This window comes from Watersipora subatra, chromosome 3 (genome assembly GCF_963576615.1).
Source record: "Watersipora subatra chromosome 3, tzWatSuba1.1, whole genome shotgun sequence".
Classification (NCBI taxonomy): domain Eukaryota; kingdom Metazoa; phylum Bryozoa; class Gymnolaemata; order Cheilostomatida; family Watersiporidae; genus Watersipora; species Watersipora subatra.
In genome coordinates this window covers 75185154-75210422 of record NC_088710.1, presented here as the reverse complement: position 1 = coordinate 75210422, position 25269 = coordinate 75185154, and the positions used below count along the sequence as shown (strand labels likewise).

At 40.8% G+C, this 25269-nt stretch overlaps 1 protein-coding gene across 10 annotated transcripts in view; it reads left to right on the top strand.

The window, feature by feature from the left end:
- The window catches only part of LOC137390211 (rho guanine nucleotide exchange factor 2-like), an 87338-nt gene that overhangs the window by 33289 nt on the left and 28780 nt on the right, over window positions 1-25269 (top strand). For all 10 annotated transcript variants that reach the window (XM_068076516.1, XM_068076515.1, XM_068076514.1 and 7 more), the window contains 7 exons: window positions 3057-3157; window positions 5567-5676; window positions 6745-6937; window positions 7444-7507; window positions 9222-9318; window positions 10626-10752; window positions 21900-21979. In XM_068076516.1, coding sequence (XP_067932617.1) covers window positions 3057-3157; window positions 5567-5676; window positions 6745-6937; window positions 7444-7507; window positions 9222-9318; window positions 10626-10752; window positions 21900-21979 — 772 coding nt within the window. The remainder of the gene's footprint in view (window positions 1-3056; window positions 3158-5566; window positions 5677-6744; window positions 6938-7443; window positions 7508-9221; window positions 9319-10625; window positions 10753-21899; window positions 21980-25269) is intronic.

The following is a 25269-nucleotide window of genomic DNA, read 5'->3' as shown; positions in this document are numbered from 1 at the left end:
GCATGTCCACCTCTCTTCATCGAGATAGACACAATCAAATATTCATATTTAAAGCCTTAAACATTGAGCTAGTCATGTAGATTGCGTCTCAGGCTTGCTAAGGAAATTTTTTTTGGTTATGGGCTGATCCAATTTTTTCATAAAAGATGTTTGCGTGTTGTTTGGTGAAGAAAGAGAATAAAATGTATTTAGCTTCATATACAGTTGTAATGCTTACTGAGTTCTAAACTCTATTGTAAGTCTTAGATGATTGTGATGTCTTTGCTAGCCTTTCTTAATTGCATAAAGCCTGTGGTCATACCTTTCTGTTCCGATTTGCTAAGTCGTGGGCTCTTGGCTCTCTTTTGCTCCCTTTGGCTCAAGGGTTGAATGAACCAGCGCCTGGCACAATTGGTTCACTGGCACAATATGGAAGTATAGACTGTCTTGAAAAAGCCTTAATGAACCCATCATTGAAAAGCGAGTTGATGGTACTGCCGCCGCCCTTGGATTAATCTGATATATTAACCTTTGCAATCATTTTTAGGGCTATGTTTGCTATAAAAGCCAATCTAAAAGTTGCCATTCCTCTGCCCTAGCCACTAAAATGCTCTTTTAATCTCACTAATAAGAAGAACCCGCAGCAGCATGACAATAGCTGTAGTTGCTGATAAGGTATCCGGTGATGAGGCGATGAGGCGTTCTCTCGCTCATGCATCGATTGCATATATGGGAGAAGTTTCAAACTGATTAGACAAAATGTAGGGGTGTGCGAGGACTGGCAAAGCATTAGAGTGTATTCAATAGTTAGCACTGGCATCGAGCTGCTCTCTTCACACGCCAGCTCTCACTTGGACTCCTGTCATTCTCACTTGGACTATTGTCACTCTGCATGGAGGATTTTAAGATCAACTATTATAGTTGGAGTGTGAGCTCGCACACTGGAAGCAGGTTTGTCCTCTGCATTAGCAACCAGTCGGTTCTTTCATTGTCAACAAGTGGTTATCTAATACCACCCTCTGATTGGTTGTACTTACCACCACCGATTGGGTGTGATGCTACCAGCAGATGGTTGCAATTTGGCTCAATGAACCACCATCCTGTCGCGAAAATTGACAAAAGGTTGATACATCGGAAAATTGGTAAATGTACAGCTATTTACTGACATCAGACCAGCAAAGATAAATAGAAATTTGATTGATTCTAGAAATAGATTAATTCGTGAAGTCGTTGCTTAAGAAAAAGGTCATATCTGAAATATTGTTTTAATGGTAATTAAATGATGTCTTAGTGTCGTGAATCAAGGGATGAGAGAAATTTAACAAGTTAATGATGGCTTTTATGAATTATAAAACTAAGAGCCACATAAAACCGCATTTTCGGAAAGTTGCAATCCTTGCTACTGACCTTGATCCAGCTCTAGCGTGACAGCGCTGGCTATTACTCATTCATCCGCACTTAGAATGAACTTTCATTGAGCGAAGTGTTAAGTGTCCTGAATCAGGTTATGCTTTAGCAGTATTACAATTTCAGAGACTCAGCCAATTTGGGTCATGGACTTGGGCCAATTTGGGTCATGGACAGCGTTTATTTGCCTGCCTAGTTAATACAGTCAGGGTATCATTCCTTGCAGACCTTATAGGTGCTGTTGGCTTGATTGGATCGTAATTAACTTGGAAGTATCGGAAGTGGCTCCAGACCTGCAGGGTCTCCCTCTCCTTGCTATATTCCTTGCATTTCTTTATCATCAGTTTGTACTCCTTAAGGACTGCCTTTGCTCACCTACATTTATGTTACTTAAGTTACCTGGTAAGCAATACTTAGTTACTCACCTACCTCAGGTAAACCTTGCAATGCTCACGGCTCATGACATGCAACACTGTGTTCGAGGAGCATTTGTAAAAAGGCATAATTATTATAGCTTTTTTATCCAACCATTTACACTCTCACCTAGCGCGAATATTTTGTGCTTATCTTTATATTTTATCTTATGTCTTGTTGTCGCTTTTCTGTATGGCTTCTTTGCTTTGACACCCCTGAGTCTCATTGCATGCTGACAAGGAGATTGGTTCAATGACCTCTTAACCATGATAATTAGATAGTTGGCAGATCTAGCCATTTCCAAGACATGGGATTATTTGAAATAATTTATTTCCCCACCACCCTACCTGATTCTTGCCTGTTGTCCAAGAGCACAGTTATGTGCTGGCTATGCCAGGAAGTGCTCTAAGCCCTTGCTTTTCGCTTACATGCTGAGTAGGTAGACCCAATAGCATTGCCATCAATGTTTGTTCAACCATTCTGATGGCTCAGTATGTCCTCCACAAGTATGAGTCTGGTATATGAATGTGTCCTACACAAGTATGAGTCTGGTGTATGAATGTGTTCTACTCAAGTATGAGTCTGGCATATGAATGTGTCCTACACAAGTATGAGTCTGGCATATGAATATGTCCTCCACAAGTATGAGTCTGGCATATGAATGTGTCCTATACAAGTATGAGTCTGGTATATGAATGTGTCCTACACAAGTATGAGTCTGGCATATGAATGTGTCCTACACAAGTATGAGTCTGGTATATGAATGTGTCCTACACAAGTATGAGTCTGGTATATGAATGTGTCCTACACAAGTATGAGTCTGGTATATGAATGTGTCCTACACAAGTATGAGTCTGGTATATGAATGTGTCCTACACAAGTATGAGTCTGGTATATGAATGTGTCCTACACAAGAATGAGTCTGGTATATGAATGTGTCCTACACAAGTATGAGTCTGGTCTACGATGGTCCTACTGCTCAACACTAGTCATTAGGTATTTGTTAGAACAGACAGAAACATGTCTGTCTGTTGCTTATTGACACCTGTTTCCGTATTCATGTAGGCGTTCCCTTTTTATTGACATTTACCATAAATACCCTACACAAGTGTGAGTGTATTGACATCTACCATAAATACCCTACACAAGTGTGAGTGTATTGACATCTACCATAAATGTCCTACAAGCGTTACTGTTGATTATCGCTACCAACTACTTTAAACGTATTATTTAGAAGTATGGTTACCATGTTGTAGCTTTAGTCTAGGAAGTCTAGGCTCGGAGGATGATGAAGAAGAGCAGAGGACGAGGCGGAGAGGAAGGAGCCCCGACTCTGATGGCCCTGTGAAGCCTATAGGTAAAAATATAACTAATGTCTATAGCTCTCAGAAGGCTCTCAGGGGAGTGGGCGAGTCTACAGTTGACATGAATATTTGTTGTCAGTATTTCAGTGTCAGTTATTGTCAGTCAGTCATTTGCTTGCCACTAGTTCGCTGAGATGTCAAAACAAAAATATCATGTTGTTTATTGTTGTTATAGTAATATCGCAGCTATTGGTAAATTATAATAGTAATATCGCAGCTATTGGTCTATTGTCAGAGTAATATCGCAGCTATTGGTCTAGCATGAATAACAAATTTATTTGCTTTTCTTTAGTACCTACTATCATTTATCAAGTTGTCTTTTAAAAATTGACATCCAACGGATGTGTGTGTGTGCGTGCGTGTACCTAGATATTCTCCATACACAATCCGTGCAGAGTTTGCTTCGTAGGCGACAGCTCATAGGCGACAGCCCAGAGGCGACAGCTCATAGGTGCACCAGAATAGGCGACAGCTCATAGGTGCACCAGAATAGGCGAGAGCCCATAGGCGCACCAGAATAGGCGACAGCTCATAGGCGCACCAGAATAGGCGATTGCTCATAGGCGCACCAGAATAGGCGATTGCTCTAGATAAGAATAGGCCGTTTTTGTGAATCAAGCTTGAAACGTAGTTTGATAATAGGTGGAAGACATTCTGAACTCGCATTCACTATAGATGTCACTATAGATGTCACTATAGATGTCACTATAGATGTCACTATAGATGTCACTATAGATGTCATTATAGATGTCACTATAGACGTCACTATAGACGTCACTATAGACGTCACTATAGACGTCACTATAGACGTCACTATAGACGTCACTATAGACGTCACTATAATAGACGTCACTATAGACGTCACTATAAACGTCACTATAGACGTCACTATAGACGTCATTATAGACGTCACTATAGACGTCACTATAGATGTCACATACATCAAGTACGTATGACCAATGATATACAACTCTACAGGATAGACGACGAGCATCATGTGGGCGGGGTTTAATGATCGAGCTCTGTTGGGATGAACCCGAACACGGCACCTGATCAAAGAAATATGTTGAATAAAGTCCCTTGTAAATTTACAAATATTATAAACAGTATTGGTTATTTTACTGATCTGTTGGTTTCATTTTGTTGTCAAATAAATATAGTTGCCCAATATTGTCACTGTTATGATCAGTCAGTTGCCATTCACAAGCATTTGTGATATTAATAGTCGCCATTGTGAAATAGCTCAAATTTTGTTTTATATTTAGATTTTGAGTGTGAAAACTACACTGCACGGCTTTGCCTGCTGTCCCATCTTATTGGCCAGGTCAAACAATATGACAACGATGAAAGACTTTGTCATTTTATATTAGGGTGAAAAAATATTAATAAAAACTAGAGAAAAAAGGACGTCGTTTGGGTGATTTCAGGTAAATTATATTTAACTTTAACTACTACGACCCCTAAAAATCTCAAAATTGATAAAAATAGGTAATTTGAAATGTTTTATTTTCCATGTATATCGCTAAAATTGATGAGGGAAAGAGAGAATTACGTGTTTGCTGGTTACAGGTTTTGTTGTTTTGTGCTACTAACTGGAAATCAGTTATTATCTGCGATTGACGCATATAGGCAATAAAAATCTAGACCTAAAAACCTAACACGGCAACGCGATCGCCCCACGAGAACTGTGTTAGCACAAAACCCAGGCTAGCACAATCCTAACAGAGCTCGATCATGAAACCTCACCCATATGATAGCCGTCGTCTATCCTGGGGGTTTATATCATTGGTATGACTGAATATGGAGAAAAACTCCCTTGTGGAATTGGGCACTCGATAAGCATTCGCTAGTCCGAGAGGCAGCTATAGAAGAGGAAGGGGTTATCTTCAATACGTTGATTTTAGTGGTAGACTATTATCTGCAAACGAATCGAATGAAGCACTTTAGCTTACATTGAATGCAATTGTTACCAGACGAGTGCTCAGTTATCATAGCCTAAACTATTAAAATATTAATAAAGATCTCAGGCAATGGCTTTTCCTGATGTATCACTACACACGCGCTTATCCATCGTTAATAAACCCTATCGGTTATTATCTACCCCTAAACGTAGCAGACACGCAAGCGCTCTGAAACAATTGGGTAGTGTGTGTATCTGTCTCTCTATTTGCTGTGATACCTCGCTGACTTGAGTAGCTGAGGCTAGAGGTTAATCAGCTGCAGCATGTTTTCACATCTCAGTTTTTAGGCTAATCTGATGCTCTTCTTTTCTCTAATCTCTAAATTCAGTGATTAACTAACAACTAGCTATGAAGATGTAGAGATACTATAGCTCTAGCTCGCATATCTCACTAGTTCAGTAGTAATAGGAGCAAGAGCGCATAATCGCTTTACTTCTGCAGATATACCCGGCGCTCGTCTGCAGAAACTGCCGAATGTCGACTTTACCAAGTACATTGGCCAGCAGAGTGACGGCTCAAGCTCCTCCCTGTACTCGACGTCTCAAGAGCAGGTAGGTAGCTAAGGCTAAACCTTATCACATTCAAATCCCCTCAAGCTGAGCACTACTCTCGGCAGTTGCAAGGTGGTTGGAGCTTCCTGTCCCTCCCAGACTCACTCAGCAATGTTTTATCAGTTCCATAAAATCCTCTCGTGTGTTCTGATTTGTGGGCCTGACTGTAGAGTTACTTGTAGCGATTCCAACTGTAGGCTTCCCTCGGTCAGTCAAACCGAGATAAACTCCTTGGTTTGACTGACCGAGGGGTTTCCTCGGTCAGTCTGATGATCTGTCATCAGTCTGACCGAGAAATTTCGCGGTCAATCGGGATTCAATTGTCAATCCCTCGGCTCAGAGCTGATGATTATTAACAGTATGTATTCACTAATCTTCATTGTAGTATAAAATACTATTGTAAAACTAGATTATCTTAATTTAATTTTAAAATATCATTGAATAAATTAATATATCAAGTATTTAAATTTTTAAAAATGTTAGTATTTTGTTTATAGATTTTTGTTTTACACATATTTTAATAAAACACTTACAGTTAATCTAAAGATTGAATAACGAAGAAACACCATATTTTAAACATCCCATTAAAACATACATGGGACAAACTCGTATTACTTACTTGCACTCATGTAGATCAGAATTATATTAGATTTAATAGTTACGCAGAGGTCATAGGTCAATAGATCATCTTTTGTGTTACACAATTGACACAGGAAAATTTGATAGGAATAGTAAAGTGGTAATAGGGTTTGAGAGGACAAGGAGAGAACAACACCTGCCGGATTGCTCAGTTTGTTTGCTCACATATCCCCATATAACATACTATTTCATCTGCAAAACTAACTAGAAACTTTCTATGTTGAGAGCTTTACAGAGTACCAGCCTTTACTAGCTACTGTCACCATCTGACCAACTGGTCTGTGTTAATACCCGTTCCCTCTTTACTAGCTACTGTCACCATCTGACCAACTGGTCTGTGTTAATACCCGTCCCCTCTTTGTTCATATTCAGCTGATAACTTTGTTTATCAAAATGAGTGTCATTGCTGAACAGTTTTACTGGTTGCAGCTTAGCAAGAATTCGTCAAAAGTTGGCTCAAGACATTCCGAGGCGATGTCAGCCCTTCCCTTAGCCCACATCTCTACTAATTTGAACAAGGCAAAGTCCATATCAACTCCTTCCATACCTCAGGCTGATCAGGGCCACAGGAGCAGTAGCAGTCTGCTTCCTATCAGCCACCACAAAGCTCAGTCCACTACGAGTATGTCTAGTACCTCTACTTGTATCTCAGACTTATCTTTCCTTGCCAGGCTTGTCTTCTCCTGTCAGTATTACCTTCATATATATACCTTCATCTGGTAGTAGTAGTAGTAGTGTGACAGAGTTATCTTCCTTTGCCAGAAGTTGTGTAGCAGAGTTATCTTCCCATACCATTAATTGTGTGGCGACTTACCTACTTGTAGGAATAGCGGTACTCTGTGACATTGCTTATCCATTCTGACTGGAAATCGCTTATATGCCATCAAATAGATCTGCAGTGTCAGGAGATACATTGCTTGCATGTTATTGGATAAGAGCCAGCATTAGTCACACTGCTACCAGCTGATTAGCTAAAACTTTTTATGACATCTCTGACAATGTTTTTATAAGTTGTAGTTGCTGAAATCTACCCACTTGTCTGCAGTACTTGAGCTACTGTTTGTAGTTTGAGATTAGATGTCTCTGTTGGTTGCCACTACCGCCTGTATTAATATCCGTTTTCTGTAGATTCTTCGCGAAGAACTGATGCAAGTCGCAGACAACCTCCGCAAGAGCTTTATGGTTCTGTTGGGTAAGTTTTAGTTATGCCCTATCTCTTCTCTTAGAGGTTTGTAAACTCCTTCAGCGATTACATTAGTTGACATGAGTTTAAGGAGAGCTAAAGTCTAGTGGAACCTCGGCTACAAAGAGCGATTTATATGCTTGTTTGTTGGATGACGATCGATCGTACCTCATAAGTCATGCGCTTACAACGATAAGAGATGTTTGATTCAACATGACTGATGAGATTAGAACTTGTAGAGCGATGCACCCAACAACTAGCCCTTGTCTTTTAACTGACATATCTGGCTATCAAGTAACGCGAGATTTAACAAGTTGACACATAGCTGTGTGAGCCAGTGAAATCTAGGCATGGTTTTATGCATTCTCCATTTTGTCACTGAGACACGGATTAGCTGCACTAAATAGCTGAATAGCTTCAGCTTTAGGCTATTTCAAGTGACTGCAATGATGTGTTAACCCTCGCTTGGATGCATTGAAATGCAAATTTGCTGTAAAGAAAGCTGTGTAGGCCATTCTATTCATGCAACAGATAACACCTTATCAAATGAGTGACTCCCGTATATTTCATATTTGAGTCTCTAGATGCAGCAGATTATCTCTCATGCATGTAACTGAGTAAATAGCTGCATGACTTGTACGAAAAGACGATGGCTCAGGAAATGATTCAAGCATGTTGTTACCTCGCCAATAGAGTTTCATTTCTGGTAGCGAGTAACGCAGTTTCGCTCTTTCCTTCTCGAGCAGTACCCCTGATGTTAGTGACATGAAAGCTCGACCTGTGTTCGCTGCAAGGGAGTCGTGTCTTGAGCACACGAACTCAGCTGAAAATAGTTGCATCTCCCTAATTGAGTTTCTTACTGAGTAAGTGAAACCACTCCAAGACCCCGAGCTGCTCTTTAGATTTAGGGCTAATCTTATATTCATCAGCATGTTCTTTCCTACTAATATTTTCTGTCAAAGCAATAGCTTAGCGCAAGCTCTATTCGACTTACTCTTTCCAAACCTCTTTTCAGAGGTTTAGTTTTAATTGTTTTAGTTGGTCGTCAACTTATCCTCTACAATGCTTAGAGGTAACTAACGTTTCCTTCGCCTGTCTTGTCTCCTATGATCTAGGTTCCACCTTTTTCAGTTCTACCTTACTTCCGTTGAACCGTCTGTTCAGCCGACGGGGTAGTTTGGGTGTGCTGTAAGTATAAAGAGCTTAATCTTCTCTCGGCTCACTTGGCTCACCCGGTTCACCCGGTCACGATAGTTCAGGGTGCAAATTTAGTATCACTTATGAACTGTCATTGGGCACTTGGTCAGTTGATCTACTCTCCGTGATTGCCTTTGCTAGTTGTACAGTCTATACTGAGTGCAGCCACCAAATGTCTTGCATCTTCTTGTTAGTTGAGCACAGTGATTCTGAATGATTCGTGCAAGCTATCTCGTATTCAACCCTCTGATCTCTCCATGTTAACTCGCTATAACTTGTTATATTAGGAGAGTGTTCGCTCTTCAGTGTGCTCCTTACTCTCTCCGTAAGCACCGCTTTTATAACTAGCTCTAAGCAGGAATGCTTAGCTCTATGCTTTAGCTCTATGCTTTACAGATGGGCATGACAACTTCTCATCAGTGACAGATATTTTGCGTACTACTGTTGTGCCTAATTGCTCTAGTCGTATGCTGTCTCTAGAAAGTACGCTGTCTCTAGAAAATATGTTGGTCAGTATTTTTTTTAGTCCATCTAATTATGAAGAAGATGAGAGGAAATCCAAAAAAGGAGGTCGTCGAACTAGCGTGTTTGCAAAGTTTGGTAGCGTGCGGAAACCTGGCAAGGTGAGTTGCATAGATGAACTTTCTTTATTATAAAAAACAAAAATATATTTGCCTGCCTCGATTTCTTGATGGCTCTTAGCAACTAGTACCATAATGTAAGACTTTTGCTGACAAGTTACTTTGTAATAGCACTGCTAGCAACTAACATTACGACTAGCTTACTAGCAACTAGCATTTTATTTTAACCTGATGCATGAGAGTACAGCCATTGAGTCTCCAGCTTTTCAAATGACATGAGAAATGGGAGAATAGAGTTGCCTGAGCCCATTACAACAATCAGATATGCAAGGCCTACACCTTACTGCTTAATGATCATACACATTAGCTACTAACTTAGCTTCTCATGCTCCTCAACTCACGCCTGCTACTGGTAGTGTAGCTAACATGCTTCTGGTAGTGTTACTAGCATGCTACTGGTAGTGTTACTAGCATGCTACTGGTAGTGTTACTAGCATGCTACTGGTAGTGTAACTAACATGCTACTGGTAGTGTAACTAACATGCTACTGGTAGTGTAACTAACATGCTACTGGTAGTGTAACTAACATGCTACTGGTAGTGTGACTAACATGCTACTGGTAGTGTAACTAATATGCTACTGGTAGTGTAACTAACATGCTACTGGTAGTGTTATTAACATGCTACTGGTAGTGTAACTAACATGCTACTGGTAGTGTTACTAGCATGCTACTGGTAGTGTTACTAGCATGCTACTGGTAGTGTTACTAGCATGCTACTGGTAGAGTAACTAACATGCTACTGGTAGTGTAACTAACATGCTACTGGTAGTGTAACTAACATGCTACTGGTAGTGTTACTAGCATGCTACTGGTAGTGTAACTAACATGCTACTGGTAGTGTAACTAACATGCTACTGGTAGTGTAACTAACATGCTACTGGTAGTGTTACTAACATGCTACTGGTAGTGTAACTAACATGCTACTGGTAGTGTTACTAGCATGCTACTGGTAGTGTTACTAGCATGCTACTGGTAGTGTTACTAGCATGCTACTGGTAGAGTAACTAACATGCTACTGGTAGTGTAACTAACATGCTACTGGTAGTGTAACTAACATGCTACTGGTAGTGTTACTAGCATGCTACTGGTAGTGTAACTAACATGCTACTGGTAGTGTAACTAACATGCTACTGGTAGTGTAACTAACATGCTACTGGTAGTGTTACTAACATGCTACTGGTAGTGTAACTAACATGCTACTGGTAGTGTTACTAGCATGCTACTGGTAGTGTTACTAGCATGCTACTGGTACTTTGCCCACATATATTAACTTTATCTTCTCATGTAGGGGAAGGAGAAGGGTGAGCGAGAGGTGAAGAGATCGAGTCATAATTTCATTTCCATCTCTCTGTCCAACGCAACCTGTAGCTTCTGCTCTAAACTACTGCATCACAGGCCCTCAGTGCAATGCTCAAGTAAGTCTATTCTCTATCACACTTCTTGTTCCTCAGAGGTCCTGCTGGGAGCCAGTCTGTTAACACTGTGTTGTCCTGCTAGGAGCCAGTCTGTTAACACTGTGTTTTCCTGCTAGGAGCCAGTCTGTTAACACTGTGTTTTTCTGCTGGGATCCAGTCTGTTAACACTGTTGTCCTGCTAATAGATGAATTTCTCAGTTATCCAGTTAAATAAAACCATATCATTGTAGAGTTGTAGAGGCGATGAAGGAATATCTTTGCAAACATGTTTTTTTGTCATTTCTATAATAATATCACTTTTTAAACGAGTTTGAAGACTTATAAAGTAAAATATTTTATCGATATGCTGGCAGTTGTTCCAGATAAAATATTGCGTTAGTTCAGCTAAAATTATTGGTATTTGCGCAAATATATCAATTAGTTTTTCTAGACATACTGCTAGCTCAAGATCTTTTAGCATTTTGTAAACAACAATATGTAATTCTTACAACACATTAAATGACTGACTGGGATTGCTGTTTCAAGCTGTGACCAAATATGGCTGTACATTTGATTTAGTTGCAAGAAAACAGAATCTTCAAGTGACCTAATGAATTATAGTGATTCTATATATGAGACTCTGCTAAACAACCTGATGTTAACAACCTGATGTTAACAACCTGGTCTTAAAAGCCTGGTGTTAACGGCCTGGTCTTAACGACCTGGCGTTAATGGCCTAGCGTTAACGACCTAGCATTAGTCCAACAATACCTTGTGCCTGCTGCATACCTAATACCACTTGAACCCAACTCGAGTTACTTTGTGTTTTATGGAAGTTATGTTCACCTACACACATTAGGATTTCTTTTGACTCTTTAGTCTCAGCTCTATTTAGGGATGTCTATGACAACAGGTTTAACGCAATGTTACTGTGTGTGCGTGTATGAGTGTGTAGGTTGTGGCAATGACTTATTTTGCAGAGTTAATATTTTTGTTAGTAAACATAATTACAATTGCATTGTGTAGAGGTTGGGTGCAGTTTATAAGACAAAACAGACAGCCGTATGAAAAGTGTTATGAAATATAGACAGCCATGACACTAAACAACAGACAGACAGACTTTGTCAGGTACAGCCCAACTTTTACGTACAAAGTTGAGTTGTTTTGACATAATGTCATTTTTTGTGTTATCAGACTTATTTTAAATACTCCCAAAACCGCACATGCAAAACTGACTATGTACACCTATTCCGAACCCATGAAAACAGCAAACTTTTCTGCTATAAGAAGTATTGCGTACACGGCATTTAAAATGCGCAGTCGTCAACATTTTAATGGACCATCGTGCTGAGGACAAATCAAGGAAGGCAAATCTGTAATTTATTTTGGTATAAAGCTGTACAAATTTTTATGTCATATCGCTAATGCTGAGACAAATCCATTATATAAAACTATGCAAAAAAGCTAAATTATATTTTAATAACTATTCTAACAAAGTGATCATTAAAAATAAGTTTTCATTGTTGCTTTACATTAGAGAGAACGAGAGAGAGGCATGTGAAGGTGTAGCCTTGGTGATAAGGAAGGTGGATGGTGCATAGGTAGAGGTGGTGGTAGAAATATGGAGAGTGTCTAACTCAGACTAGAGAGAGGCATGTGAAGGTGTAGCCTTGGTGATAAGGAAGGTGGATGGTGCATAGGTAGAGGTGGTGGTAGAAATATGGAGAGTGTCTAACTCAGACTAGAGAGAGGCATGTGAAGGTGTAGCCTTGGTGATAAGGAAAGTGGATGGTGCATAGGTAGAGGTGGTGGTAGAAATATGGAGAGTGTCTAACTCAGACTAGAGAGAGGCATGTGAAGGTGTAGCCTTGGTGATAAGGAAGGTGGATGGTGCATAGGTAGAGGTGGTGGTAGAAATATGGAGAGTGTCTAACTCAGACTACGTGAACTTTAAATTTATCTCTTTATATTTTTAGTTTTGTCTATAGTTATCACATACCAGAGTTTGTCTGGAGTTATCTCCTCCCAGACTCTGTACTTGTACTCACTTCGTGCTTTTCATGTCACATTTGCTTCTCTTTTTATCGCTGATCACTAGACAGCTTTATTACTGACCCTCTCAGTGTGATACGCGATACAATTACACAGACAACGGTGCCACCTTCTTTTAGCCTGAGTTCTAAACACTCTTAGTGGCAGATACCACATGATCATGCTTGTTAAAGTGGATTACGAAATTACAAGAATCGCTTGTGGAGCAATGTTGTACAAGCCATTTTCAGCTTATCAGTGCCATAGGAGATTAGGAACTGGCATAGCAGATTCGGTGTGGATTTTTGCTGAGATGTGACACAACTAGCGTAGGTGAGAGATACTAACAGGAAATACTAACAAGTTGTATGATTACTAGTAGAGTCTACTTGCTGATCACCCCTTCCTGTTCCCTGATCTCTGATCTCACCATCTATTCTCTCACTTATCTTTGGCTCAGTTACCAGCATTTGAATGTACTGCAACCAGGCGGGCCTATTAACAGATATATAGGTCTTTACACACACCTCTTGAGCACCTCTGTCCTTTGTCACTTTATATATTAGCTTCCTTATAGCTGCGGACTTCTCTCTCGCAGGTTCCACATGAACTAGTCCTTCACTTGACTGTCATAGTTTATCAACCTGTATAGACTATATCACTGTGTTTCCTTGGGCTACACTCGCTTCGGGTGTAAGTTATGCTCTCTCTACTGTATCCTACCCTTCCCATTATTCACAAGTACTGCAAACTCATCCTGACACATACAGCGTTGCACTTACGTAGCGTAGCGCATGTACATTGTATTGTTTCCATTCTATATGCTTTGTTCTGTCAAGTCTTGTTGCTGTACGTGGCATACTTGGCAGGTTCTTGGCAGGTTCTTGGCAGTGTTAATAGTCATGCACGCAGCATTGGCACAGCTGCTATCTCTTATAGTTATAAAGCAACCAAAACATGCTGCTTGATAGTTCTACCGACAACCAGTGCACACTGGGCTTTTTACGATTCACTGCGAGGCATATTTTAGGCGCCATACATTCTAGAGGGAGTACTTCTAGAGGGAGTACTTCTAGAGGGAGTACTTCGAGAGGGAGTACTTCGAGAGGGAGTACTTCGAGAGGGAGTACTTCGAGAGGGAGTACTTCTAGAGGGAGTACTTCGAGAGGGAGTACTTCTAGAGGGAGTACTTCTAGAGGGAGTACTTCTAGAGGGAGTACTTCTAGAGGGAGTACTTCTAGAGGGAGTACTTCTAGAGGGAGTACTTCTAGAGGGAGTACTTCGAGAGGGATGTTATATTTATTCATTGCACTTGTTTGTACCTTGAATCACTCATCTATACCGAGGCATAATAGTACACACCCTCGCTGTATATTGACCAATAGTACATACCCTCGCTGTATATTGACCAATAGTACACACCCTCGCTGTGTATTGACCAATAGTACATACCCTCGCCGTGTATTGACCAATAGTACATACCCTCGCTGTATATTGACCAATAGTACACACCCTCGCTGTGTATTGACCAATAGTACATACCCTCGCTGTATATTGACCAATAGTATACACCCTCGCCGTGTATTGACCAATAGTACATACCCTCGCTGTATATTGACCAATAGTACACACCCTCGCTGTGTATTGACCAATAGTACATACCCTCGCTGTATATTGACCAATAGTACACACCCTCGCCGTGTATTGACCAATAGTACATACCCTTGCTGTATATTGACCAATAGTATACACCCTCGCTGTGTATTGACCAATAGTACATACCCTCGCTGTATATTGACCAATAGTATACACCCTCGTCGTGTATTGACCAATAGTACATACCCTTGCTGTATATTGACCAATAGTACACACCCTCGCTGTGTATTGACCAATAGTACATACCCTCGCTGTATATTGACCAATAGTATACACCCTCGCCGTGTATTGACCAATAGTACATACCCTTGCTGTATATTGACCAATAGTATACACCCTCGCTGTGTATTGACCAATAGTACATACCCTCGCTGTATATTGACCAATAGTATACACCCTCGCCGTGTATTGACCAATAGTACATACCCTTGCTGTATATTGACCAATAGTACACACCCTCGCTGTGTATTGACCAATAGTACATACCCTCGCTGTATATTGACCAATAGTATACACCCTCGCCGTGTATTGACCAATAGTACATACCCTTGCTGTATATTGACCAATAGTATACACCCTCGCTGTGTATTGACCAATAGTACATACCCTCGCTGTATATTGACCAATAGTATACACCCTCGCCGTGTATTGACCAATAGTACATACCCTTGCTGTATATTGACCAATAGTACACACCCTCGCTGTGTATTGACCAATAGTACATACCCTTGCTGTATATTGACCAATAGTATACACCCTCGCCGTGTATTGACCAATAGTACATACCCTTGCTGTATATTGACCAATAGTATACACCCTCGCTGTGTATTGACCAATAGTACATACCCTCGCTGTATATTGACCAATAGTATACACCCTCGCCGTGTATTGACCAATAGTACATACCCTTGCTGTATATTGACCAATAGTACACACCCTCGCTGTGTATTGACCAATAGTACATACCCTCGCTGTATATTGACCAATAGTATACACCCTCGCCGTGTATTGACCAATAGTACATACCCTTGCTGTATATTGACCAATAGTATACACCCTCGCTGTGTATTGACCAATAGTACACACTCTCGCTGTATATTGACCAATAGTACACACTAGTGCTGGGCACTGGTACGAAAACTCGTTGGACTCGCGGGTTTATCTTCTCTCGAGTATCGGGTAATAGAGATTTCGGTCTTGCGGGTTCGGGTTTTGAGTTCGGGTTTTGGTACACGGATCCGTCGAGTAGAGTGGACAAAAACTCAGTCTATTGCGCCCTGTCCTCTAAACACTGTTTAATAACCCGCCTGTTAACCCTTCGAACACTGGCCTTATTTGTCATTGCGTGTCAGTAACTCTGGGCAATCTGTCCAATGATCCGAAGTTCTTAAACTTTTATTATATATATCTGAACGTGCTCATAATACAATGATATTTGATAAAACACTAGTAAAAGAGTCGGGCAACCCAAAGCAAATTTCACCAAACAGAAAAAGCAGTGCTTTATCATTATTTGGGTTAAAACTATAAAAGTTTGTACGATTTAAAAAAAACTCGTAAAAACATTTACAATAGCATCATATCCATTGAGCACATGTTCATCATTAAGTTATGACTCAAAATAAACTGTAAAATTGTAATTAGTATTATAGAGTTCTTTATTTGCATCACGATCATTCATGACCTACCAACAAACGAGTCGTGTCAATTTTTTCGCGATATCTTTCAAATAAAGTTTGTTATTAAAACGAAGGAAGTAGGTAAAGAAAAAAAGTAGGTTGAAAACTGTTACGAATGGGAGTAAAATTTCTGGTCTAATATCTTGTGCAAAAATTAATTGGATTGGTTTACGCTGTTACTTAAAAACGGCTTCTGTAAACAAAGCCATGTGAATGCTGGAATTCTGGCCGATAGAGATTCTGACACCCTACGCAATGCCTGAAAACTGACAGTTGGTGTTTAAACTTCAAAAGGTTAAGGCTGCACGAATATCGGTTATTAGAAAATAGTAAAAAACAATAAATAAATTGGGAATATAATTATAATTGCTTTGTGAATTTCAAAATATCTGATATTTGGAAATTTTGGACATAAAACCCGTATCAATAAACCTGATACCCGAAAAACCCATTGGCCAAGAAGTATTCGTGCCAAGCACTACCATCTACGCGATACTCGAAAAACTCGAACAGACGGGGACGCAGTCTAAACTCATTGGCCAAGAAGTACCCGTACACTACCCAGCTCTAGTACACACCCTCACTGTGTATTGACCAATAATACACACTCTCGCTGTGTGTTGACCAATAGCAAACATCCTCGCTGTGTATTGACCAATAGTACACACCCTTGCCGTGTATTGACCAATAGTATACACCCTTGCTGTATATTGACCGATAGTATACACCCTTACTGGTCCATTGTTAGCGCTTCTCACTCAAATGCTTATTTTTGAGACAAAAGTTTTTATTTAATAATGGACAGCGCATTCCTTAGAAAGTTTGCATGTCCATGAAGGCATATCTCAAAGATCGCTGCAATGTTTTTGCTGGGAATGCTAACAATGTTAGTGGGTGTTGGCTAGGGGTTGGTTGATATGAGGTAAATCCTAGACACTCTCATTTAGGGTGTATGCCCTTAGGCCTCATGGCAGTGTCTTTTCTAGTTAACACTAATTACTATATTGTGAAATACTGACCAAGTTTCCCATGTTTTTGTGGGTGTTGCTAATTGGTGTCTCCTGAACAGAGAAGCAGCTATTCGGGCATGTAACACAAGCCTTTGACTGATATGCATTGTCAGCCGAGAGCTTTAGCTCAGGTGTATCAGATCCTATCGCTGCCCTTCAAGTGTCACTTATGCGACTAACCGACGTAGTGTATGATGGACTTTGTATCGCTCAACTATAAACAGTTGTCTGACCTGAGCCGATAAACTAGTATTAATCACCTGTTCTCTTGGCTGGTCCGAGGCATGGGCTAAGGTGACTTTAGTGTGCCATCGCTCTTGCTACACGCTGCTGCCTTGATCTCAGTCAGCAGGTGCCGTGTCAAAGTGTATAGCACAACAGCTTCAGTCGAGCGCATCCGCGAGTATATGTAGTTGGATGATCTTGGCATGACTAGCGCATCGCTATCGAGCAGCTAGTTCACGTATAGAAAAGAGATAAGGCACATCATATGAAGCGTGAACTTGTGACAGACGGTCTGGTTGCGATTGCAGCGCTTACCTCATCTCACCAGGTGTTAGCACTCGTTTCCTTCCAGTTTCCTTCCATCGGCTCCTCGCTCACTTTGGATACTTTACTGTTAGCCATTCGTCAAAGATTTCTAGCTGGATCTTATATGCTCTCTACAAGTCAAGCTTGTAGATGGAATCGAAATAGTCGAACTCATCCTCGTAGTTATGGCTCTGAGTCGGAAAACTACGAAACACAAGAGATCTGTTTCCTACTCTGGCGGCATCTTCTCTTCATTGCTGAGTTCTAATGGATCGAGCGTAAGTGCAGAAGATGATAAGGCTGAGAAAGTTTCGAGTGTTGCCAGTGGCAAGGTGGGCAAAGTGAACAATAATAGCCAGCGTATGCTGGCTCGGTGCTACACTAACATGCCTACCATTGTCACACCTGAGTCGAATCCTGCTTTACCAATATCACCCATGGACAAGACAGCTAGCGACTGTTCTCACTTCACCTATTCAACGGACACTACACAGGAGATGACAGAGAGACTCCAGCATATCGAACAAGGTCTGTTTTCAAGATAGGTATGCAATAAAACCGAGTCAATGTTCTCCGCGAATGGTTAGATGGCGCTTTCAAATTGGAAAGACGCTAGTCTAGTCTTCTGACAAATCTCTCTTGTTTAGGTTACAAAAAAGATTGGCTTACTTTGAAATGAGTTTTCTCCTGCATTGTTATGAGGATGCTGTTGCAGGAATGACCAGAGTTATCATCTTTCAAGCAATATAGACACTTGGCACTCTCTTTGTGCCAGTATAGTCTGAAACTCATCTCCTTTCTCCAGTAACACATTATTGCGTGATCTGACTTCCTTTGTGTGCGCAACATCCTGTCATGCCTTGACTCACCGCTCACTTGAAGCAAAAGGTTGTGAGAAAATTCATCTCATAGATCTCTTCCTCTTAGTGTACAGAGAGTTGAGCTCAAGAAGTCATCTAATTGAGTTCCTTTTGTAGGCGTTTGTGTGCCGCGCTTGTGGGCCTCGACTTATAGCTGGACTTACAGATTTTACCTGTTAGCTTGGGCACTCAATTACTAATCCTCTCTATAAGCTGCCAGCAAAACTTTCTATTCTAGTTCTCTGCTGCTCACCTTCAGGTCACTTGCTGACTCCCTTTTTTCAACAGAGTTCTTTGTATGTTGGTGTAGTTGTAGAGGAGTCTATAGTAGTAGTTGTGGTGAAGTCTGTAGTGGTAGTTGCAGAGGAGTCTGTAGTGGTAGTTGTAGTGGAGTCTGTAGTGGTAGTTGTAGTGGAGTTTGTAGTGGTAGTTGTAGAGGAGTCTGTAGTGGTAATTGTAGGGAAGTTTGTAGTGGTAGTTGTAGGGGAGTCTATGTGGTGGTAGTTGCAGTGGAGTCTGTGGTGGTAGTTGTAGTGGAGTCTTTGTGGTGGTAGTTGTAGGGGAGTCTATGTGGTGGCAGTTGTAGTGGAGTCTATGTAGTGGTAGTTGCAGTGGAGTTTCTGTGGTGGTAGTTGTAGTGGAGTCTATGTGGTGGTAGTTGCAGTGGAGTATATGTGATGGTAGTTGCAGTGGAACCTCTGTGGTGATAGTTGTAGTGGAGTCTATGTGGTGGTAGCTGTAGTGGAGTCTATGCGATGGTAGTTGTAGTGGAGTCGATGTGGTGGCAGTTATAGTGGATTCTATGTGGTGGTAGTTGTAGTGGAGTCTCTGTGGTGATAGTTGTAGAGGAGTCGATGTGGTGGCAGTTGTAGTGGAGTCTATGTGGTGGTAGTTGTAGTGGAGTCTATGTGATGGTAGTTGTAGTGGAGTCTATGTGATGGTAGTTGTAGTGGAGTCTATGTGGTGGTAGTTGTAGTGGAGTCTATGTGGTAGTAGTTGTAGTGGAGTCTAAGTGATGGTAGTTGTAGTGGAGTCTATGTGGTGGTAGCTGTAGTGGAGTCTATGCGATGGTAGCTGTAGTGGAGTCTATGTGATGGTAGTTGCAGTGGAGTATATGTGATGGTAGTTGCAGTGGAACCTCTGTGGTGATAGTTGTAGTGGAGTCTATGTGGTGGTAGCTGTAGTGGAGTCTATGCGATGGTAGTTGGAGTGGAGTCGATGTGGTGGCAGTTATAGTGGATTCTATGTGGTGGTAGTTGTAGTGGAGTCTCTGTGGTGATAGTTGTAGAGGAGTCGATGTGGTGGCAGTTGTAGTGGAGTCTATGTGGTGGTAGTTGTAGTGGAGTCTATGTGATGGTAGTTGTAGTGGAGTCTATGTGATGGTAGTTGCAGTGGAGTCTATGTGGTGGTAGTTGTAGAGGAGTCGATGTGGTGGTAGTTGTAGTGGAGTCTCTGTGATGGTAGTTGTAGTGGAGTCTATGTGATGGTAGTTGCAGTGGAGTCGATGTGGTGGTAGCCATTTGGAAGCCTTTGCAGTATTATGTAAAATTATATTCAAACAATTATTAAAAAAAGCATATTTTTGCATTTGGGCAACTCACGCTGCCAGGATTGATTCACTCCTCGCGTTTGCTCCATCTACGCATACCAGACATTTGCTGTTCGCCTCAATGTATTTTTCATGGCCCTAGCAGCAGTATGTAGGAATAGAAGTCAGATGCAATATAAATAGAAACGCAAGTTGTGAAACCTACATAGTTTCACTATTAGTACATAACCGAACTACTATGTTTTACTACATAGTAGTCTGGATATGAAATTTGTTTTGTGTGCAACAGTATCACCAATATCACCAGCATCAACAGTATCACCAATATCACCAGCATCAACAGTATCACCAATATCACCAGCATCAAAAGTATCACCAATATCACCAGCATCAAAAGTATCACCAGCATCAACAGTATCACCAATATCACCAGCATCAACAGTATCACCAATATCACCAGCATCAACAGTATCACCAATATCACCAGCATCAAAAGTATCACCAGCATCAACAGTATCACCAATATCACCAGCATCAACAGTATTACCACTATCAATGATATTACTAATATTGCTAGTATCAACAGTATTACTAGTATCAACGGTGTTACTAGTATCAACAGTATCAACAGTATTGCCAGTATCAACTGTATCAACACTATCAACTATATCAACAGTACCATCAGTATCAACAGTATTGCCAGTACCATCAGTATCAACAGTATTGCCAGTACCACCAGTATCAACAGTATTGCCAGTACCACCAGCATCAACAGTATTGCCAGTTCTACCAGTATCAACAGTATCAACACTATCAACTGTAACAATAATAATCTATGATAAGATCAGCACCCATGTTTCAATCACCCTCCTAAAAGTTGGAGATTTCCTTGGTAGTTGTGTCTGTGGTGGAACAGTGCTAATTGAAGTGCTGATTCTACCAGAGTCGGATGTTATGTCTCACCATTTATTCTCTCTTTATTTGTTCAAACTCTTTTCTTAACTGCTATAGCTGATGTAGGTTTCCATGCCGGCTTCTCTCAGGATTTACAAATGTACTTTTTCTTATACTCTCTGTTGAGTAAAGAGAAAGTCTGCCTTATCTAGAGGACTAAAGAGGTGTCACCTATCTACATGACCCTCTAAGCAATTAAGTACATAGCTGGTGGTTTTGTAAAAAGCCCCATATGCATAAGGCCTGTACCTCACTGGTTTGTCAAAAACCATCAACTCGCAGGGTATGCGCGAGCCTTTGTTCAGTTGAATATTTAGAGACTGGTTGAAAGATTGTGGCCTGAGGTTTAGGGAAGTGGGCTTGAGGCCGAGGGCCCGAGGTCTGTGACTAGAGCCTATGACCTGAGGCCAAGGGAAGGTGTAGGTGTCTGTGGCTAGAGCCTATGGCCGAGGCCAAGGGAAGGTGTAGATATCTGTGACTAGAGCCTTTTGCTCGAGGCCAAGGGAAGGTGTAGGTATCTGTGACCAGAGCCTATGAGTTGAGGTCAAGGAAGGTGTAGGTATCTGTGACCAGAGCCTATGACCTAAGGTCAAGGAAAGGCGTAGGACTAGCATGATTTACTAGTAGGAGAACAGTACTAGGAGAACAGTAGAAGGAGAACAGTAGAAGGAGAACAGGACTAGGAGAACAGTATCGTCTCATACAAATACACGTTAGGTTGTAGATGTAACTCTGCGCTATGCTAGTGCCTCTTGACCAGTAGAGTTTATTAGCTTTTGAGAGTTGATTTGTTGTAGATAGGATCTGAAGATATATCTAAGGAATGCAGTTTATGTGATGCGCAATAATGTAGAGCATATTTAATTCATCCGTAATGGTCGCTGCTCTTCCTTTACAGACTGCCTTATGAACTACCATGATGAGTGCAAGGATAGGGTGATGAACTGTACCAAGCAGAAGTTACTGAGAGACCGTAAGGTAATGAATGTTTACAGCTTCAAGTAGCATTTAGTTAATCTCATCAGGCAATACCAGGTGCCACTGGGTGTGAATATAGGTGTAATCCGTGTCTGTAGGAGGCGCCTTACATCTCTCCTATGTCTCTCCTACATCTAGCCCTCGTCTCACTCGGTCATTCATGTCTGAGTGAACACTGATCCCTCTTAGTGTTATACATCAGCATGTCTCACCATTCCCAGCTTATCATATCATACATAGCATTGAATGCCTGTCTTGCATCATCTCTCACCACCCACTGTCTAAACAAGACCTCCGCTTGTCTCCATAATTCTTCTTACTCATATCTGCCACTACCGCTTGTCGGGTGAATGGGAACGCAACGATGTTGAAAAAATTGGAATGGGATCGGGTAGTTAAGATTTGTTAGGCCATCTTGCCTTTACCAGTTCTCTTGAAGTGGTTATTTATGTGCCGGCTTTGTCATCTTTTTGTTAAGGTTATTATCTACCATTCTTGGTTTGGCAAGTGGCATGGAAATGCCATCATGCCTCTGATAATTTAAGGTGTCATTCTTAATGCAGCACTCGGTAGTCTTGTACTAGTTTTGACATGGTCATATCTTGACATGGTCATATTTTGACATGGTCATATTTTGACATGGTCATATCTTGACATGGTCATATCTTGACATGGTCATATCTTGACATGGTCATATCTTGACATGGTCATATCTTGACATGGTCATATCTTGACATGGTCATATATTGACATGGTCATATCTTGACATGGTCATATCTTGACATGGTCATATTTTGACATGGTCATATCTTGACATGGTCATATCTTGACATGGCCATATATTGACATGGTCATATCTTGACATGGTCATATCTTGACATGGTCATATCTTGACATGGTCATATCTTGACATGGTCATATATTGACATGGTCATATCTTGAAATGGTCATATCTTGACATGGTCATATCTTGACATGGTCATATCTTGACATGGTCATATCTTGACATGGTCATATCTTGACATGGTTATATCTTGACATGGTCATATCTTGACATGGTCATATCTTGACATGGTCATATCTTGACAAGGTCATATCTTGACAAGTCAAGATAGGAAGTGTCTAGCCAGGGTTACTACATGTATGTAAGACTCATCACTAGCACACAGAAGGCAGGAAAACCTGCTCACAGTAAGGGTACTCATGGATGCCAAGTCAGGTGAATGCCTTACAGATGGATTCCTATTGAATAGATAGGAGAAATAGATTGATAAATAACCACCATGAGTTGATAGTATTGATTACCCATTGATTACTAAACCTATTGATGAGCGGGTATAGTTCATTTCCTGTTTAAGTTGGTCATCGTGCCTCTACTAGTAGAGATGCCCCGATTCTAAATTCACCAGCCGATTCAGATACCGATCCGATATACCGATTCTTATTGAAAAATAATCCAATTCAGATACCGATTCGGATCTTTTGTGTTGCATAGATAATTGTTCATTTCATTGTGTGAATATTAATGTATTTATTTGTTTGTATTTATTTATTGTTGTCAACAAAAACACTAACAACATTAGCAGCACTTGTGAATTAATTAATTATAAATTAATTTATAGTAAGACCTGTAATAGTTCACTCACAAGAACTAGCTCATCAAATGATCTGTAGGACCATAATTATTTAGACAAACTTCAAAAGTTGATGTGTAATAAATATAATAAATAAGAAAACAAATTACATTCACAACTAAACCAAACGAGAACAACCCAACAAACAAGCTATGTATCGTCAGGATCAAGAGAGAGAGATAGATAACTTGATGCATCACTTGCTCAAATTACATGTACTTTCGTAATGCTAGTAAATAGAAATATTACACTGCATTCTGGTTTTCCTTCTTTGTTATCTTGTTCGTGATTGGCTGGAATAAATCCCATCGCTGTAATTCGGAAATACCACACTCTGTGATCTCGTCCTGACTAAAGCAAAACAGTTCCTCAGCTGTTTGTTGATGTTGATCAAGCTATAGACATGAAATAATAGTGTGGCATGCCCGGAATTCATTAGGTAAGCGTAAGGAACTTGCAGCTGCTGATCTTTATCAGTGTAGCAGACTAAAATAGTGTTTTCTGCTCAATAGTTGATCTGTAAAAAGTATCTGAAGTTTTAGATTTTTTAAGAAAAGATCTGCCAATACAGATTCAGATACTTAATACCCATATCTGCACCGATACCAATTCCGATACCAAAATCGGGGCAACTCTATCTACTAGGACTATAGTTGTCGCAGTAACAGGGACTGTAATAGGACTTGTATCACAGGACTTGTATCACAGGACTTGTATCTCAGGACTTGTATCACAGGACTTGTATCACAGAACTCGTATCTCAGGACTCGTATCCCAGGACTTGTATCGCAGGACTTGTATCGCAGGACTTCTATCACAGGACTTTTATCACAGGACTTGTATCACAGGACTTGTATCATAGGACTTGTATCACGGGACTTGTACCACAGGACTTGTATTGCAGGACTTGTATCACAGGACTTGTATCACAGGACTTGTATCGCAGTCCCATAATATCTGAGTACCATAGACATTGTATAAACACAGGATCGTGTAAAGATGTGCTGATCGACGGTCTATGAGATCAGGCAAAGTCTAGATTGTTTGAGATGACTCGTGTTATATGAGGGATGACGGGTAGGGTGAATTAGGTGGGCAGGGTGTATAGGGGGGGCAGGGTGGGGCAGATTGGGGAGGGTAAATAGAGTGGACAGGGTGGGTCGAATAGCCAAACTTGATGTCTCTTTATTAATCCTAGTACTCTGGCAGTCTACCGTGGGAGATCATCAGGTGTCATAACTCACAGCACAATTATATTAACTAGGATGCGTGCCAGCCTCGTGCACTGTGAGAGACCGTCATGAGTAATCTGTAAATGGAGACTTATCTTGTGCAATGGTAAAGTGACCGGTTGGTGTATTGGCGGTTGCCTTTGAATCTCTGACACTTCTTTCAGGTTTGATTGCTGTGCAAAGCAGTATTTTTTCTTAACGCTCTTAACATGGTTTTGGGCGGATGAAATTTACCCTTATTATAGTAAAGATTGCGGTGAGGTGGTCTATTAAGGCTCATTCACATTATATCGCCGTATTTCGGCGTTGATACCATAATACCTCGGTGATCGTCGATGATAACCATGTTCACACTATCACATACCCAACCGCATTTGCATCAGGAAATACTCTGTGACGTAGCGCTTTTATTTATCTTTTTTAG